General features: G+C 41.8%; 1 protein-coding gene across 11 annotated transcripts in view; it reads right to left on the bottom strand.

Moving 5' to 3' along the window:
- si:ch211-59o9.10 (uncharacterized protein LOC561841 homolog) overlaps nt 1-19292 on the bottom strand; it is an 82199-nt gene that overhangs the window by 26669 nt on the left and 36238 nt on the right. For 10 of the 11 annotated variants that reach the window (XM_068058860.1, XM_068058850.1, XM_068058854.1 and 7 more), the window contains one exon: nt 1659-2316. In XM_068058860.1, coding sequence (XP_067914961.1) covers nt 1659-2274 — 616 coding nt within the window. In that variant the 5' untranslated portion in view covers nt 2275-2316. Of the gene's footprint in view, nt 1-1658; nt 2317-7067; nt 7089-19292 lie in introns of those variants that run through there. The other variant, XM_068058857.1, reaches the window with a different exon arrangement.

Below are 19292 nucleotides of genomic sequence, written 5' to 3'. Positions count from 1 at the left end.
CTACTGAATATTCGGATAAAGAGCAGTTAGAAAAAAATTATGCATCAACATTTAAATTTGTCAGCCTGTTGTCTATGGCCCACCAGATGAGCTAAAATAAATATTGCACAGTATTTTGCTGAGAAAAATAAAAGTGTCCTAGTAATCTATTGGGAACTTCACTCACTAATTTAAAGACCTTTCAGATCATTTAGGAGTTTGAACAAATTAAATTGCGACACTAAGTGGTCTGCAATTAATGCAAATTTTACTGGGTTCACAAGGAAATTGATTCTTACATCTTATATTAAGTTCATTCATTGAGCAGTTCACAATGTGCGAGAGCTCGACTTTTCTTAAAGATGAATTTAAGTGGCTCGAGCACTCAAGATTCAAATTCTGAATGGAACATTTTCCCTTATCAGTAGTTATAAGATTATGGTCTAAAAGGGCAATCTTTTACATAGGTGGTTACAATGTGGAATTCTTTCAGTCTTAAAAGGAATTAGACATTGCTGAAAATAGAGACATGAAGCTTTTCGTCTTGCATTCACAGGACAATTGAATAACCAATGTAAGGGAAAACTTATAATGCATAAAGAGTGTTAATTGGTTGGCAAGTGAACCCTGATTGGTAGAGGTGTGCCATGGCAAATGCACCAGTTTACGGTGACTGACAGTTAACTGCCAAGCTTTGTTTAAAATTTAAACCAGGCAGCTGGACTCTGGTCAAGGCATTGACCGGAGGAGTGAACCATGTGGAATCACATAGGTATCTTATGGTATATAGGCCATATGTCCCAAAGACTGGCAGATCTCAAACATGTCCCTTCTGCTGTTTGCAAAGTATGGGCTGTACCCTACCAGCCTGTGCTTGCAAAACTCGAAGCAGTATCCAACATTAGATGCAATTCCACAATTGGACTGCATTTGCTAAATAATCTAGTATGCAAAGAATTACGCTGACAACCAATTTAAGATTCAGTAGGGCTCACAGTGTGACACATTTGCATGTACTGGAAGCTACATATAATACACTGGGCCCTGTCCTTTGAAAACAAAGAATATGTACAAACATTACGCCTGTTTTCAGCTTTAAAAAAAGCAACAGCCATTCGCTAGCTCACTCCTCAGGGCAATGTCTTGACCAGTCAAGCTGCCAGATTTAACTTTAAATGAAGCTTGGCAGTTAACTATCAGTCACCATAAACTGGTGCATTCGCCATGGCAACACCTCTACCAGAGTTCACTTGCCAACCAATTAGCACTCTCTTCTCATGCAGTATAAGTTGTTTTCCCTTACATTGGGATAATTGCAAGAATAACCAATGAACACAAGACAAAAAGCTTCAACATGTCTATTTTCAGCAATACTCAAGCTCTGTACTACTAAACAACTATAGAATTATATAGTTGCTTAAATAGATTAAAAGGAAAATTGAGTGTAAGCAAGAGTAGAATTAGACTTGGTGGCTCATGGGAGAAAACAGACTTGATGGGCTGAATGGTCTGTTCCTGTACAATGTGATTCTGCCAAATTCATGCCAAAAAAAAAATTTAACTAGGACTGCCAGTATGTGAATCATTTTGATCAGGGTTCAAAATTACATTAAGCAAACTGCTACAGCATGGGACAAACCCTTGACAAATTTCCCCATAAAAAGACAACAGAAACTTACCAACTGTTTCTTCATCATCATCCAGGAGATCAATCCAGTCACTTGCACCATTTGCTAAAATAGCCAGTGCTGGGTTTGGAGAAGAGCCTGCAGACTTTAAAGCAGAGGAGATTGCAAAACCACCTGCACACAATTCAAAGGTTGAGGACGTGTGCGCTGAATTTATACTTCCATTTTCCTTCAAACATGCATTGCTGGCCTTGGATATTGAAGTATGGCTTGCATTTGAACTACTGGCAATGGGCAAACTTGCCAAGCTTGATGATTTTGCTCTTTTCATTGCTGGAGAATAGGCAGAGCCAGAGATCGTTGAAGGGGAATGACAAATTGTAGCAACACAGCAGTTTGTTTTAACAGGAGAGGCACTGGAATCTCTTGACTTAGATAAGATTTTTGACTTTGCAGGAGATTTTCCTGATGGCAATTGCAAGTATCTTTTGGTAGCAGCACCAGCAGTTTTTGTAGTGTTTACTCTTTTTGAATTTGGACTTGGGCAAGATGCATTTTTCTTGGGTTTTAAATACACAGGACTCTTCAAGCAGGAAGCATAGGCTTCATCTTCCACAAATAGCCGAAAACGTTTTTCCAGTGTCTGCGTTGCAGTACTATTTGTCATCACAAGGCACCTCTTCGGTGGATGGATCCTGCTGCGTTTAACCTAAAATGTAGTGCCCAAAGTTAAACAGCAATTAAAGCATTAATACCATTGCCATACCTTCATGCAGAAACATCTAAAGAAACTTACATTTCCTTTGTCCAGCTCAATTACAATGGCGATGCCCAAAACTGAACCAATGCTTCGGCATACTCAATTTAAAATGAAAAATTACAGAAACCCTCTAAAACTAATGCTCAGAATATATTGCTTTTTAAAAAGTGGTTAAATTTACAATGCAAATGCAACTTTTAATACAGCCAGCACAGTATGCAAGTTTGGGTCTTAATGTTCCTTTCGCTTCGACATCCCACAAAGGACAAAGCAATCTGCGCCATCACCTCTATGTATGGCATAGGGGAAATATCAATCTTGCCAAGTGTCCTTTGGCCTCCATAGCAGGAGCTCCATCTAGTGTTAAAGGAAAAAGTCAATTCAATAATGATGGGAAATATCAAAACTAAATGAGCTGAAGAGCCTTGCTCATCTATTATGTGGGGAGGGGGTGATGGCACGATGGAAAGTTCCCAAGGTATCCAACTACCTTGATTTAAAACAAAGGGGGGGTGGGGGTGTGGGGGGAGAAAAAAAAAAGAGGGGGTGAAAAGGGATTTAACTACCTATCCAGAATAACTATAACAGCCTTGTGCAATGTTCCCCAAACTGGGGTTTGCAAAATACTTGAGCAGTACATGAGTGAGTGGCAGTCAGAACCAGGCTTGCTGAGGGTTTGGAGCAAAGTGCAGCTGCCACATCTAAACTGCAGAGAGGACAGGCTGTTTCACAAAGCTGAGCATGGCAGGAAGATTGCCAGGCAGACCTGTTACCAAGGCTGGTGCTTGGGAACTGGGCAAGTTTAGCTTCATTAGAGGGAGAATTTACTACTTAAACAGTGCCAAAATGAAAGTTCAACCAGGTACGCATTTACACGTGGGGATCTGTGATTACCAATCCATTTGGAAAGGAATTCCTCAACCAAAAAAGTGAGAACCACTGGCCTTGTGGTGATGGTACCAAACTACCAACCCAGAGACAAACTAGATTTATATAGCATCATTCTAACCTCAGTTATGTGCTTCAAAGTACTTTTGCAGTGTAATCACTGCTGTAATGTTATGAAATACACCAGGCAACTTGGCACAAAGTAATGTCCCACAAACAGCAATAAGAAATTGGTTAGCACCACAGCCTCACAGCTCCAGCAACCTGGGTTCAGTTCTGGGTACTGTGTGTGGAGTTTGCAAGTTCTCCCAGTGACCATGTGGGTTTCCACTGGGTGCTCTGGTTTCCTCCCACAGCTGAAGACTTGCAGGGTGATAGGTAAATTGGCTATTATAAATTGCCCCTAGTGTAGGTAGGTGGTAGGAGAATAGTGGGGATGTGGTAGGGAATATGGGATTAATGTAAGATTAGTATAAAAATGGGTGGTTGTTGGTCGGCACAGACTCGGTGGGCTGAAGGGCCTGTTTCAGTGCTGTATCTCTAAATAAATCCATAAATAAATGACCAGGAAATCTGAAGTGATAGTTGAGGGACCAAGTTAACCAAAGCACAGGAAAACTTGCCTGCTCTTCAAAGTGAGATGGGATTTTTGACAGCCGGAGGGAAAATAAAGCCTTGGTTTAAATGCCTCAGCTGAAAAAGGATACCCAACAATGCAACACCTTCAGAACTGCCCTGGCCTGTCCTGTCAGCCTTATGTATTCAAGTCTGGAGTGAATCTTGAACTCAATTGTCTGACTCAGTGCTACCTCAAGTTCATTACCGCAATGGTAATTTGTGAAAGTACACTGTATTTACATCACAAACAGACCAGTTGGCTAACTGGTCTAGCTCCACACAAGTCTCCTTCATCTGACCGTATTAACACCCAATTCCTTTCTCCAGTCTTCATCCAGCATCCCTTAAATGCATCTATGCTATTTCCCTCAGCTATTCCTTGTGGTTACAAGTTCCACATTCTAATTCTACAGGTCAAGAAATTTCTCCTCAATTCCCTATTTTGTTACTGATTTGTATTTATGACCCCAAGTTCTGGTATCCCCTGCAAGTGGGAACATTAGTTTCCCTCATCAAAACCACTCAATCATAAAAGATCTCAGGTCAACTTTTTCCTGAAGGGGTTTTAAAAAAAGTCCCCAGCCTGTTCAGTCTTTGAACTAGTTATAACCTCATTTCTGGTATCATTCTAGTAAACCATTTTTTCCATTTTGCCAGTGCCTCTATACCCTTCATAAAAAAAAAGAGACCAGAATGGTACATAGAACTCCAAGCATGGTTTAAGCAATGTTTCATACAAAAAGTTAACTGCCCTGCCTTTCAATACTCACTAGAATGACCTTAGTTCTTTCTTTGAATTTATGGTCAAATTAAGTTAATTTCTGGTTATGGGTATATCTGTACCCAGAGATCTCTCTATTCCATTACTCCATTTAGACATTTTCCCAGGAGTATATGGCCACATTTTTCCTACACTGGAGTTTGCTTATTAGATACTGCATTTTGTCAGTTCTATAACTATACTCCAATCTGGTGTCTCAATGTTGAAATTATTTGGGCTCAAGTCCAAATAGTTTCCAAAAATGTGACATGGCCACAGTCCCAATCCTGTGGAACATTTTCCACTTTTTGTCAGTTTCAGTACTTAGCTTTAGACAGCAAGAAATCTGGGCTGGCATCACAAACATGCCTAAAAGCAGCCACCTTGGCAAAAAAACTGGTTCAGATCCCTCTTTAGGTAAGGGAACCAGTCAACCCTCTCTTGTCTAGCCTACATATATAATTCTAATCTCATTACTAGTTGATTGTAATTAGGCACAGGGCACCTAGGGATGGGCAATACTGCCTTGCCAGTGCTAGCCACATCTCAAAACAATTATTCTATGTGAAGTTCTTTCTGGCATCTACAATAAAGAACTTCTCATGGTTCATTACAAAAAAAATTGCTTTATGGTATGGCAGTAACCTTAGTGTCACTATTTAATAGTTATTTTTAATGACACCTCAGTTAGCCTGTTCAAAGCCAGAGCTCCAGTTTCTGGAGCATTTTCTTGCAACTCATTCATTTGATCCCAGCACAACTTCATGGTCCTTTGCAAAATCAGGACTTGAAGATTTCTTTGACATTTATTCAAGGTGTAGTCTGCACATTTGACTCAAGTCCACTTGCTCTATTGCTGTTTTCTGACTTAAATGGATCATACCCAGATCCTTTCTACTTTAGCTATTTGTAGATTCTAGCATAGGCACAATACTTCGTTGCTATGAGGTACCCTGCACTTGCATTATGTTTTGTCACTATTTTGCCAATTACACTTTTTGTCCAATTCCTTTTGGAGATTCCAGGCTACTTCCTTCAACTAAGTTCAGTGTTATGATCCTGTAGTTTTTTTCCCCCCCCGGAAGAATGCAGTGTTCCTTTAAGACTGGAAAAGGAGCTGTACTGCCTTAAGGCAGCAAGCTCTAAAGACTGAATCAAAGAGTGCATTCTCATTGCCTGGGATATAGCCATTCAGGACCAGAGATCAAGGGATACATTGTTACAATTTAATTTTGAACTGGCTTATAGTGGAAACAGTCTGTTCTAACTGAGAAAAACAGACAGCTGTGTTAGCACCTGAAATGAGTACTCTGACCATTTAAACTGAAGGAAGAGAATTTAGTCTGTTATTTATCGTTCTCAAAATTCTAAAAAAAAAAGTCAAAACAATCTGATAATTTAAATGGAAGGGAGGGAAGTTAGACTGAATCTTTTATCCCTCAAAAATTCTAAAGCCAAATTGATTTAAAAAAGTGTTTGCAAGTTGTTAATTGTTAAAATTCATCACTGGAGAAGCAGCAACTATTTCAACTTCTGAATTAGACTAATGACTGTACTACTGTTGAAGAACCTTTTTACCCCCCCTCCCCCCCAATCAGATGGCTGTGAAGACTTCAAGCAACCTCGGACTGTTCCAGATCCTGCAGGATCATAAATCTGCAAGGACTCTAATGTTTTCTATTTTTAAATGTTGTTTATATCTTAGCGTTTACGAATTTAGTTTTCCTAATTCAACAGTTAATTTGTTGATTTAAAGACACTTTGTTTGGTTAGCCTCATTTAGGGGTTAATTGAGGGTACAATTTGGCTGGGTCTTTAATTTGTAAAGTTTAACTGATATATTTTAGGCAATCTGCAGAGGGACAGGATTCAATTAACAATGCGTTTCTCCCACCACAAATCAGAATCGTATATTTTGATTGGGGGCATTGACTGGAGCGGTCAGTCGTAACATTCCCCTTCTAGTTTAGTAGTCTGAAAAGGTGTCCAGTTTGCACAAGTCTAAATCGTTGATGTAGATCAGGAACATTAGGGAGTCTCATTAAAGCCTGGCTCAGGTATAAAATTAAAACCTGACCCATGCCCAGGTCCTTTAATTTTTTTTTAAATGCCTGACCCGACCCAAACCCGACATGTAGTCGGGTAGCCCGGCTTTACTGCAGAGTGCACAGTTCAGACTGCACATTTCCCACCTTGATGTCCTGAATGTTCCAGGAAGTAATCTTTAAATGAAGAAGGCAGCACTGTCCACATCCAGCCCAACCCGAAATCTGGACCCAGAAGAGACACCCAACAGACACTAGTCAGGTCTGGTAGCTATGCTTTAGGTCCCATTACCAATCTGAGTATTCCACAGATCCTAACCCCCCACATCCAACATCATTTCCCCTAGCAAGAACAACCCCAATGCTTCATAATCCAGCTGATTTCTTACCTGCATTCAAGTTTAACTTTCAACTGCAACAGCCTTTGGTGAATAACTTGATTAAAAAGTAAACTATTCATCTATCTACAGCCTTTCAAATGGTTGACTACACCATCCTACTCCAATGCCATCCAGCTGGATGTGACAATTGCTACAGAATCACCTGTAATGGCTCCTCTTCCTGCACCATTAGCTCTGATGTCCCAAGGATGATCCTTTGCCCGTTCCTATTTAAATGCTGGCCTTTGGCAACATCTGAAATAGAGTTTGTTTCCACATGTACTCAGGCAACAACTTCCCTCTTCCTTAGAGCTGTTTAAGGCTCAAACAGACTTGAAATAGGACAAGTTGATTTTGATGAGCTTCTGATGACAGCCATCACTAAAACTGCCCATCTCCACCCCACTTCAGCTGATCTGCTGCTGAAACTCATCCATGTCTTTTGTTACCTCTAGACAAAATTAAAATGTACTGACTAGCCTTCATGTTCTACTCTCTAAACTAGGTCATCCTGAACTCTGCTGCACATGCCCCATATCCCCTTACGTCATCTGAATTCAGAAATCTGTCAATCTGTGCTTTAAACATACTCAATGACTGAGCTTCCACAGCCCTCTGGGGTAAGGAATTCCAAAGATTCACAACCCGGAGAAAAGAAATTTCTCATCTCTGTCCTAAGTGGCTTCGCTCTTATTTTGAAATTGTGTCCCCTGGTTCTAGACTCCAACCGGGGAAACATCTTAGCTGCATCTACCCTTTCAGTATTTTGTAGATTTCAATGAGATCACCTCATTCTTCGAACTCCACCATCCCAGGAACAGGTCTGGTGAGCCTTGGTTGCACTCCCTCTATGGCAATATCCTTCCTAAGGCAAGGGGACCAAAACTGCACACAGTACTCCAGGTTCAGTCTAACCAAGGTTCCATGCAATTGAAGACTTCGCTACTCCTGTACTCAAATCCTCATGATAATGGCTAACATACCATTAGCCTTAATTGCTTGCTGCACCTGCATGTTAGCTTTCAGTGACAATTGACAAGAACGCCCAGGTCCCTTTGTACATCTACACTTTCTAATCTTTTACCATTTAAGAAATACTCTGCACATCTATTCCTCCTACCAATGTGGATAACCTTACATTTTTACACATTATATTCCATCTGCCACATTCATGCCCACTCAATCTGTCCAATTCCCCTTGAAGCCATTTTGCATCTTCCCAACACATTCCCACCTAGTTTTGCCATCCGCGAACTTGGAATACCACATTTGGTTCCCACATCCATATCATTGATATATATTGTGAACAGCTGGGGCCCCAAGCACTGATCCCTGCAGTACTCAAAACTCCAACAGGTTCATCAAACATGATTTCCCATTCATAAATCCATGTTGACTATGCCCAGATTATTGTACAAGTGTCCATTTATCACATCCTTTAGAATAGATTCTAGCATTGTCCTGATGACTGACATAAGGCCAATAGGTTTGTAATTCCCTGTTTTCACTCTCCCTCCCTTAAAATGGTGGGGTGACATTTGCAAACTTCCAACCTGCAGGCACCACTTGAGTCTATAGAATTTGGGAAAATGATTACCAATGCATCCACCATCTCCATAGCTATCTCTTTCAACACTAGGATGTAGAATCAGTTCCAGGGGACTTATCAATCTTCAGCCCCATTAATTCCTCCAATACAACCTTCTTACTAATACCAATTTCCTTGAATTCCTCATCCACCCCAATCCCTTGGATATCTAATTCTGGGAGATTTCTTGTACCTTCCTCAGTGAAGACAGACAAAGTAATCACTTAGCTTCTCTGCAATTTCTCTATTCTCCATTATAAATTCTTCTGACTGCCTGCAATGGATCCACATTTGTCTTAGCCGAATGTTTCCTTTTTATGTCCCTGCAGAAGCTATTAGTCAGTTTCAGATTTTTTGCTAGCTTACATTCAAATCTGGTTCTTTCAGTTTTGTCTTCCTTTGCTGTATTCTAGAATCCTCCCAATCCTCAGGTTTATTATTGCTAGAAACTTTATAGGCCTTTTTAAATCTTACACAATCTTCAACTTCCTTTGCTAACCATGGTTGACTACCTTTACTTTTGGCAGTAAAGCCTTGAAAGAATGTATAGTTGCTGTAAGCTATGTAATATTTCTTTAAAGTCTATCCATTGCCTATGTACTGTCATACCTTTTAATGTATTTTCCCAATCCACCTCAGCCAATTTGCCCCTCATACCTCCATAATTTCCTCTGTTCAAATTTAACACCCTGGCTTCAGATTGAACTACCTCGCTTTCAAACAATGTAAAATTCTACCATATTTATGATCACTCGCCCCTCAAGGTTCTTTTACAAGATTATTAGCCCTTTCTCATTACATACTAGACCTAAAATAGCCTGTTCTCTAGTCTGTTCAACATACTGCTCTAGAAAACCATCCCCAACATAATCCAGAAACTCGTCCTCCACAGCATTAGTGCTCATTACGTTTACAGTCTAATGCAGATTGCAGGCACCCATGACTTATGGCATCTTGGATTTCCAGAAGGCATTTGACAAGTACAGTACATCAACAGGCTCCTTTATCCATGGCACATGTTACTCCTTCAAAGAACTCCAATAAATTGGTTAAACATGACCCCCTTTCACAAAGGCATGCTGAGTATTCCCGATTACCTTGAGTTTTTCTAAGTGCCCAGCTATAGCCTCCTTATGGTCAATTCTAACAGTTACCCGTTTTCTGCCTCGCCCGCCACCCTTCACCACCCCCCAACCCTTCCTGAAAAGGGGTTATATTGACTATTTTCCAGTCTGACACAACCTTTCCAGAATCTCGTGAATTTAAAAAAATTAACACATCCACTACCTCATTAGCCACCTCTTTTAGGACCCTAGGACGAAGCCCATCAGGATGCGGAGACTTGTCAGCCCACAGCACCACTGGTTTGGTCAGTACCACTTCCCCGGAGATTTCAATTTCACCAAGTTCCTCACTTCCTTCCACCTCTGATTTACAGCTATTACTACAGAATATTTATTGTATCCTCTATAGTGAAGATAAAAGCAAAATATTCATTCATTTCATCTGCCATTTCCTTATTAACTCCCCATACTCTTAGAGGACCAACACTTTACTTTTTTCCTTAAATACCTGTAGAAACACCTGCCATCCATTTTTATATTTCTAGCTAGCTTCCTCTCATCCCTCCCCTTTAGAATTTTTTATAGTAGGAATATACTAAACTGAGTATTCTGAAATATCCCCTTGAATGTCTGCCACTGCTTCTCTATTGATCTATCTCCTAGCCTCATAAGCCAGTTCACTTCAGCTAGCTCAGCTTTCATGCCCATATAGTTGCCCTTATTTAAGTTTAAAATACTAGCCTTAAGACTCGTTCTTCTCAAAAACTGGAAGTAAAATTCAATCATATTGTGGTCGTTGCTACCTGGAGGTGCCTTAACTCAGAGGTCATTAATCCTGTCTGGCCCAGTGGTTAGCACCGCAGCCTCACAGCTCCAGGGACCCAGGTTCAATTCTGGGTACTGCCTGTGCGGAGTTTGCAAGTTCTCCCTGTGACCGCATGGGTTTTCGCTGGGTGCTCTGGTTTCCTCCCACCGCCAAAGGTGATAGGTAAATGGGGCAATTTACAATGGCCCCTAGTGCAGGTAGGTGGCAGGGAATATGGGATTACTGTAGGGTTAGTATAAATGGGTGGTTCTTGGTCAGCACAGACTTGGTGGGCCGAAGGGCCCGTTTCAGTGCTGTATCTCTAAATAAATAAATTACACAATACCAAGTCTAACATAACCAGCGTCCTGGTTGGTTTCAGAACATGCTGCTCAAACAAACAATCTCAAAAGCATTCTATGAACTTCTCATCCAGGTTACTATTGCCAATTTGATTTTTCCAGTTTATAATGTAGATTAAAATCACCTGCAATTACTGCTGTTCCTTTATCACAAGCACCCAATATTTCTTGTATACTTCATCCTACATTGTTACTGTTAAGGAGCCTGTAGACCACTCCCACTAGTGACCTTTCCCCTATTATTCCTCATCGCCACCCAACCGAATTCTACATCCTGATCTCCTGAACTAAAGTCATCTCTAAACTACTGCACCAATGCCTTGTTTGATTAAGAGTGCCGCCCTGCCACCTTTACCTAGTTTGTTATCCTTCCTGATAATCATTTGGGGCAGCAGAGTGGCGCAGTGGTTAGCACCACAGCCTCACAGCTCCAGCGACCTGGGTTCAGTTCTGGGTACTGCCTGTGTGGAGTTTGCAAGTTCTTCCCTTGTCTGCATGGGTTTCCTCAGGTGCTCCGGTTTCCTCCCGCAGTCAAAGACTTGCAGGTTGATAGGTAAATTGGCCATTGTAAATTGCCCCTAGTGTAGGTAGGTGGTAGGAGAATGGTGGGGATGTGGTAGGGAATATGGGATTAATGAAGGATTACTATAAATGGGTGGTTGTTGGTTGGTACAGACTCAGTGGGCCGAAGGGCCTGTTTCAGAGCTGTATCTCTAAACTAAACCATATACCACTCAATATTCAGGACCCAATCTTTGTCATCCTGTAGCCATGTCTCCGTAATGGCCATCAGATCATATTTATTTACTTCAACGTGCACTATCAGTTGGTCTACTTGTTCTGAATGCCTAGTGCATTCAGGTACAAAGAAAACAGACAAAACTAAAGGCTCTATCAAATCTTGACTTTTTCTTTAAGTTTTTTTTCTCTGTCCCTTCCAGCCAGCCATTCTCAACTTCATTTCTCAAATTACCATTCTGCTCTCCTACTTCGACTCTATCCCTTGGTTTCCTACATCTACCCAGGCTTGATCCCTGACCCCCCTTTAAAGCTCAATCTACTTCCCTAGTTATACTGTTTGCTAGAACACTGGTCCCAGCACAGTTCAGGCCGTCTCAACAGGACAGCCCCACTTTCTTCAATACTGGTACCAGTGCCCCATGAACCGAAATCCACTTCTCCCACACCAGTCTTTGAGCCACATATTTATTTCACTAATATTATATGCCCTCTGCCAATTGGCACATGGCTCAGGTAATAATCCAGAGATTATTACCCTTTAGGTTCTTCTCTTCAGTTTGGTGCCTAGCTACTCATACTGTCTAAGCAGAACCTCTTTCCTAGTCCCACCTATATTGTTTGTACCTACATGGACGATGACAACTGGATCCTCCCCCTCCAAGTTCCAGTCCAGCCCAGAGCAGATGTCCCACACCCTGGCAACACACAGCCTTCTGGATTCTCACTCTTGGCAGCAGAGAACAGGGTCAAACCCCCTCACTATGCTCTTCCCCAAGACCACTAGATCTTCTGGACTAGAGAATGAATTCAACAATTTCAGAACAGGACTGTCATTTAAAAAAAAAAATTATGCTGTACTATATGCCAGCCTTAAACTTGTTTTTCATGTTTTTGCTTTCAGATAGAGCTGTTCATTATTCTGCCAGTAATACTTTCTCTGAACTAATGCTGTGTCTTTTATGATTAGTACTGCTTTGCCTTTTGTTCTGTGACATGTCATTTAATCTCTCCTGGCCTCTGCCCTATCACACAGCTTCCCTTAGGTTGTTCTTTCTCCCCCTTTTCACTTGCTCATAGCTTATTACATTTCTAGATTTGCCAGTGCTGATGAAAGGTCAGACTGGAAATGTTAATGCTGCTTCTCTCTCCACAGATGCTGCCAGACCAGAGTATTGCCAGCACTTTATTATGCTGGATCTCTTCCCTGGATGACTCGAGGTCTTTAAAGTTAACATAGTAGACAGTTTTCCACTTGTGGGAAAGAGCAAAAACAAGAGGCTAAAGACAAGCATCAAGAAATCAAATCAGGGAATTAAGAAACTGCTTTACCTAGAGAATGGCGACAATGTGGAACTTGCAACCACACAGTAGTTGAGAGTGAATAGTACAGTTGCAATTAAAGAAAAACTAGATAAGCATGAGGGAGAACAAGGCAGTTATGCTTATAGAATTAAATGAGGAAGGATGGGGGGTGGTGAGTGGAGCATAAACACTGGTATGCAAATATTTGGCCAAATGACCAGTTTCTGATCTGTAAATTCTATATAATTTTAGTATAAAAAGCCACAAATTCAAAGCAATGGCAAATTTAGATCAGATGTCCCAATCCTTTACACAAATAATCAAAAAATTGCCAGCCATTGCCAGAGTAAAGCTGGAATTTGGTGCACATGGGAATTCAGTATGTGGGGGAGGGGGGAGGGGGGGGGGTGGAAAAGAGAAGAGAAGGGGCTCTTTTTCCTTTAAGCCTCCAGCAGCTGGAGAGTCTTTTTCCTTTGACTCTGAAGTAGGTGATTGGTTAGTGGTTGGTTTTTTTTTTTACCATTTATCTTTAAAAACTAAGGTAATTTTAGAAAAATTGTAAGGTTTTTATTTAGTAATGCTAGTTAAGTTTGGTAGATTGGGAAACAATTAAGTAATTAAGCAAATTAATTAAAAGCACAACAATGGCAGGACAGGTGTATGGTACAGATGCAGTACGTGGGAGCTTTTGGATGCCAAGGCAATCCAGAGCAGCCATGCCAGCAGAAAGTGTAGACAGCTAGAGGAATTCCAGATCAGGATTATTGATCTGGAAGCCAAACTGCAAACAATGCACAACATAAGGGAGGGGGAGAAATACCTGGACATTTTGTTCCAGAAGATGGTCACACCTCTTAGAATAGGGCCATATGTTTTTGTCAGTGAGGGACAGGCAGATGTGACTGAGTGAGGCAGGTAAAGGGACAGAGCAGACAGTAGTGGACGAGCCTCAAACTTTACAATTGTCCAACAGGTTTGAGGTGCTCTAAACCTGCGTGGACGAAAGCAAGGTCTGCAAGATGGATGAGCAGACTGGCTATGTTATTGTGGTACAGGAAGTCATTCAAGTGGGGAGAGCAAAAAGAGATGCAGTGGTAGTAGAGGATAGTATAGCGACAGGGATTGACACTGTTCTGTACAGCTGAGAGCATGGGTCCAGAAGGCTGTGTTGCCGACCCTGTGCCAGGGTTTGGGACATCAGCTCTGGGCTGGACAGGAACTTGGAGTGGTGTGAAGGGGGTGGGGTGGAGGATCCAGTTGTTGTGCTCCAGGTAGGTACCAATGACATAGGTAGGACTAAAAGAGGTTCTGCTTAGACACTATGAGCAGCTAGACCCCAAACTGAAAAGCAAAACCTCACTGGATTACTACTTGAGCCATGTGCCAATTGGCAGAGGGCACAAGATTAGTGAATTGAATGCGGCTCACAGACTGGTGTGGGGAAAGTGGGTTTCAGTTTGTGGGGCACTGGCACCAGTACTGGGGAAAGAGGGGGCTGTACTGTTGGGACAGTCTGCATCTGAACCTTGCTGGGACCAGTGTTCTAGCAAACTGTATAACTAGGGAAGTAGGGAGGGCTTTAAGCTAAACCGGGGTTTGGGTTGGGGTGCGGTGAGGGATCAAGTCTGGGTGTGACATTACAAACCAAGGGGTAGAGTCAAGGCAAGCAGAGCAGAATAGTAATATGGGAAATGAAGGTCAGAGAATGGCACAAAGGGAGGGGAAAAACCCCCAAGAACACATCAGTTGAGACTAGATGTTACAAAGATAAACAAAGACTAAAGGCTCTGTACCTCTGAATGCATGTAGCATTCATAAAAGTAGACAAACAGATTGAAGTAAATAAATATGATCTATGTGCACTGATAGGTATTAGAGACATGGCTACAGCATGACTAGGATTGGGTCCTGAACAGGCTTGATTTCCCACCCCCCCCCCCCCTCTTTTAGTTTAAAGCCCTCTCTACTTCCCTAGTTATACTGTTTGATAGAACACTGGTCCCAGCACAGTTCAGCTGCTATGAGGTTCAAGAATAGGTAGCTAGATAAAGGTGGAGGGGTAGCACTCTTAATCAAGGATGGTATTGAGTAGTTAGAGATGGCCTTGGTTAAGGAGATCAGGATGTAGAATTGGTTTAGGTGGAGATGAGGAATATTAGAGGAAAGAAGTCACTAGTGGGGGTGGTTTAGAGGCTCTCTAAAGGTAACCATAATGTAGGAAGAAGAAATATTGGGTGCTTGTGATAAAGGGACGGCAATAATCGCAGGTGATTTTAATCTACATATAAACTGCAAAAATCAAATTGGCAATAGCAACCTGGATGAGAAGTTCATAGGATGCTTGAAATTGTTTGTCAGAGCAGCATGTTCTGGAACCAGACTGCCAGCTATATTAGACTTGGTATTGTGTAATGTGACAGGATTAATGACCTCGGAGTAAAGGCACCTCCAGGTAGCAGCGACCACAACATGATTGAATTTTACTTCCAGTTTGAGAAAGAGAGAAGAGTGAGTCTAAGGCTAGTATTTTAAACTTAAACAAGGGCAACTATGTGGGCATGAAAGCTGAGCTAGCTGAAGTGAACAGGGTTATGAAACGAGGCGATAGATCAAAGGAGAAGCAGTGGCAGATGCAAGGGGATATTTCAGAATACTCAGTTTAAGTATATTCCTGCTATAAATAAAAAATTCTAAAAGGGGAGGACTCACCATCTGTGGTTAACTAAAGTTAAAGAATGCATCAAACTTAAGGAAAAGGCTTTTAATTGCACAAAGATGAGTGGCAGGTCAGATGATTGCTATTTATATTCTGACAGAGAATGACTAAAAAGTTAATCAGGAGAAAGAAACTGGGGGGTGGAACCAGCTAGAAATGTAAAAAAAGACACCAAGTGTTTCTACAGGTATTTAAAAAAGGAAAAAAAGTAGTGTTCATCCTCTAGAGTGAGAATGGGGAGTCAATAGTAGATGAGGAAATGGCAGATTAAATGAATATTTTGCTTTTATCTTCACTTATAGAGAAGACAAAAAAAAAAGCATAGTAATAGCTGTAAATCAGGAGGAAGGAAGTGAGGAACTTGGTGAAATTGGAATCACCAGGGAAGTGGTACTGAACAAACTGATGGGGCTGTGGGCTGACAAGTCCCCAGGTCCTGATGGGCTTCATCCTAGGGTCCTAAAAGAGGTGACTAACGAGGTAGATGCATTGGTGTTAATTTTTCAAAATTCACTCGATTTTAGAAAGGTTCTCAGACTGGGAAATAGCAAACATAACCAGATTCCAGAAGGAGGGGGTGGGGGGCAGTGGAGGCAGTAAACAGTTAACTGTAGGCCACTTAGCTTGACGTCTCATGGAGGTGGTGCTAGAATCAACCATGGAGGCGGCTATAGCTGGACACTTAGAAAAACTCAAGGTAATCAGGTATGGTCAGCATGTCTTTGTGAAAAGAGATCATGTTTAACCAATCTACTGGCATTCTTTGAAGGAGCAACATGTGCCATGGATAAAGGGGAGCCCATTGACATACTGTACTTGGATTTCCAGAAGGCATTTGACAAGGTGCCACATAAAAGGTTACTGGGCAAAGTAGGAGCTCACTGTGTAGGGGTAACATATTAGTGTTGATAGATTGCCTGGCTGGCAGAAACCAGTGTGCATAAATGGTTCCTTTTCTGACTGGCAGGATGTGACAAATGGAGTCCCACAGGGGTCTGTGCTGGGGCCTCAACTTTGTACAATTTATATCAATGACTTAGATGAGGGGCACGATGGCATGGCAGCTAAGTTTGCAGATGAAACAAAGGAAGGTAGGAAAGTATGTTGTGATGAGGACATAAGGAGGTTGCAGACTGATTATAGACAGGTTGAGTGAGTGGACAAAAATCTGGCAGATGGAGTACGTGGGAAAATGTGAAGCTCCTCACTTTGGCAGAAGAATGAAAAAAAAAACAGTATTACTTAAACGGAGAACGACTGCAGAACTCAGGTGCAGAGGGATCTAGGTGTTCCAGTGCAGGAGTCACAAAAAGTTAGTACAGGTACAGCAACTAATAAAGAGGGCTAATGGAATGCTATCCTTTGAGGGGAATTGAAAATAAATGCAAGGTGGTTATGCTTCAGTTATGCAGGGCATTTGAAAGACCACATCTCAAATACTATGTGCAGTTTTGGTCTCCTTATTTAAAAGGATGTAAATGCATTGGAGGCAGTTCAGAGAATGCCTACTAGATCCATACACTGGAATGAGCAGGTTGTCTTAGGTTGGACAGACTGGTCTCGTTTTCACTGGTGTTTAGAAAAGTGAGGAGAGACTTGAAGTATACAAGATCCAGAACAGTCTTGACAAGGTGGATGTGGAAAGGAGGTTTCCTCTTGTGGCAGAGTCCAGAACTAGGAAGCACTTTTAAAATTAGGGGTTGCCCTTTTAGGACAGAGATGAGGAGAAACTCTTTGAGGGGTGTGCAACTTTGGAACTGCCTCAGAAGGTGGAGGCAGGGTCACTGAATAATTGTAAGGTGGGGTAGATGGATTCTTGTTGGGCAAGGGAATCAAAGGTCATCAGAAGTAGATGAGGGGGTGGAATTTGAGACAAACAGATCAGCCATGATCTTATTGAATGGCAGAGCAGGCTGGAGGGGACGAATGGCCTACTTCTGCTCCTCATTCGTATGTTCGTAAATGATCAGCAGGTAGATTTGCAGAGGCAAAATCTTTATATTGATTCAAGTTAGATGGCATGACAGTGAGAAGTGCAAGGTCTTCCTGGATGGAGCAGTTTGTCATTAGCTGTTCTCACCCAGTATCTGTCTTGCAATCTTTACACCCATATTCTCCCCCCACCAAAAAAAATCACTAACCTTAAACCCATTTCAGCAGATACAGCAGCAATTCAGTGAATCAGGCACCTCAAATTATTTGTAAATTTAACAGCCAGATTTTTAACCTCCACCTAACCTACAACACATGAACATCCTTACTATATGAAAATTTTGTTCATTACCCATCAGATCTTCCAAATAGATGAAACCAAGCTACCAGACCAAAGTCCATGACTTCCATCTGTTTTCAGCACTCTTCTTTTGTATCACTTAACCTTGCCACTTCTCTTCAAATGAAAGAATTTGTAGCTCAAAACAGGCCATTTGGCCCAACTGGTCCATGCTACAAAAGCCTCCTCCCACCTTACTTCATTTAACCCTAGTTATGTATGTTAAAGTACAGAAACTTCACTGGACCAGCCACAAACACTGGCTACAAGAGTAGGCACTGGGAATTTTGAAGTAACATCTCCTGACTCCAAAGTCTTTCCACCAAGATGAAAGTCAGCAGTGTGCTGGAATACTCTCCAATTGTCTGGATGAGTGCACTGAGATTTGACATCATTCATGACAAAGCAGCCTGCTTGATTGTTTTAAGATGGTGCCATTCACTCCCACCACTGGCACACTGAGGTAGCTGTATATACCATCTACTAGATGCACTATAGCAATTCAAGGCTTCTTAGACAGTACCTTTCAAACATGACTGCTACCATCTACAAGAACAAGGGCAGTGGGAGCATGGGACCATCATCACTTGCAGATTCCCCTCCAAGTCACACCATCCTGACATGGAAATATATCAATCACCATTCTTCCATTGCCACTGGTTAATATTCTGCAACTCTCTCCAACAGCATCCAAAAACCCAGGCTAGTCACTCACTGATCTTCCCACCCAGCATGCATACTGGCAGATAGCATTGCCAACCATCTTCTGGTCTCACTCACTCTGCCTGCACATTTACCTTCCAAAGGTTTATTCAATGCAAACAAGCCTTTGTAGTGTTTTTAAATGTGGACGATCACAATATTGGCATTGACAACTTGGTTCAAGAGGCAACACCAACACTTACAAGATCTCGACTTGGCTATTTTCAACTCTCCACCTAAATCCCTGGTGGAGAGCCACACCCTGGTCTCACCCCCTTTTGAGTACCTCACCTACTGCTATGCCACTTTCAAAACCTTGACCACTACTGTCCTCCCTCCCATTTTAGCAATCTCCTCCCTTCTGTCAGACTCTTATGGAGTGGCACTTCATCCTCAGGTGATTTCAGTCTATAATCGCTGCTTGCCTTGTCCACTCATCTGAATTCACTGTCCTCCCTATAGTCATGGCCTCCTGACCAACCACTGGCAAGGATATCTGATCATTTCTTTATATCCCTTATTTATTCCCACTCCACTTCCTTCTATGCTCATTCCTCAAACTCTCAAGCTTCTTAATTTCACTCAAAACTCCCAAATGAATACCATTTGGCCCTGCATTCACTAAGAAACCTCTGCAGCTCCTAATTTGGTCAACTACTCTTTCCCCCAGCATAACCAGATT

The sequence above is a fragment of the Heterodontus francisci genome, chromosome 27, assembly GCF_036365525.1.
Source record: "Heterodontus francisci isolate sHetFra1 chromosome 27, sHetFra1.hap1, whole genome shotgun sequence".
NCBI classification, from domain to species: Eukaryota; Metazoa; Chordata; class Chondrichthyes; order Heterodontiformes; family Heterodontidae; genus Heterodontus; species Heterodontus francisci.
Note: the sequence above shows the minus strand (reverse complement) of the source record. Positions and strands in the feature narration are given on the sequence as shown.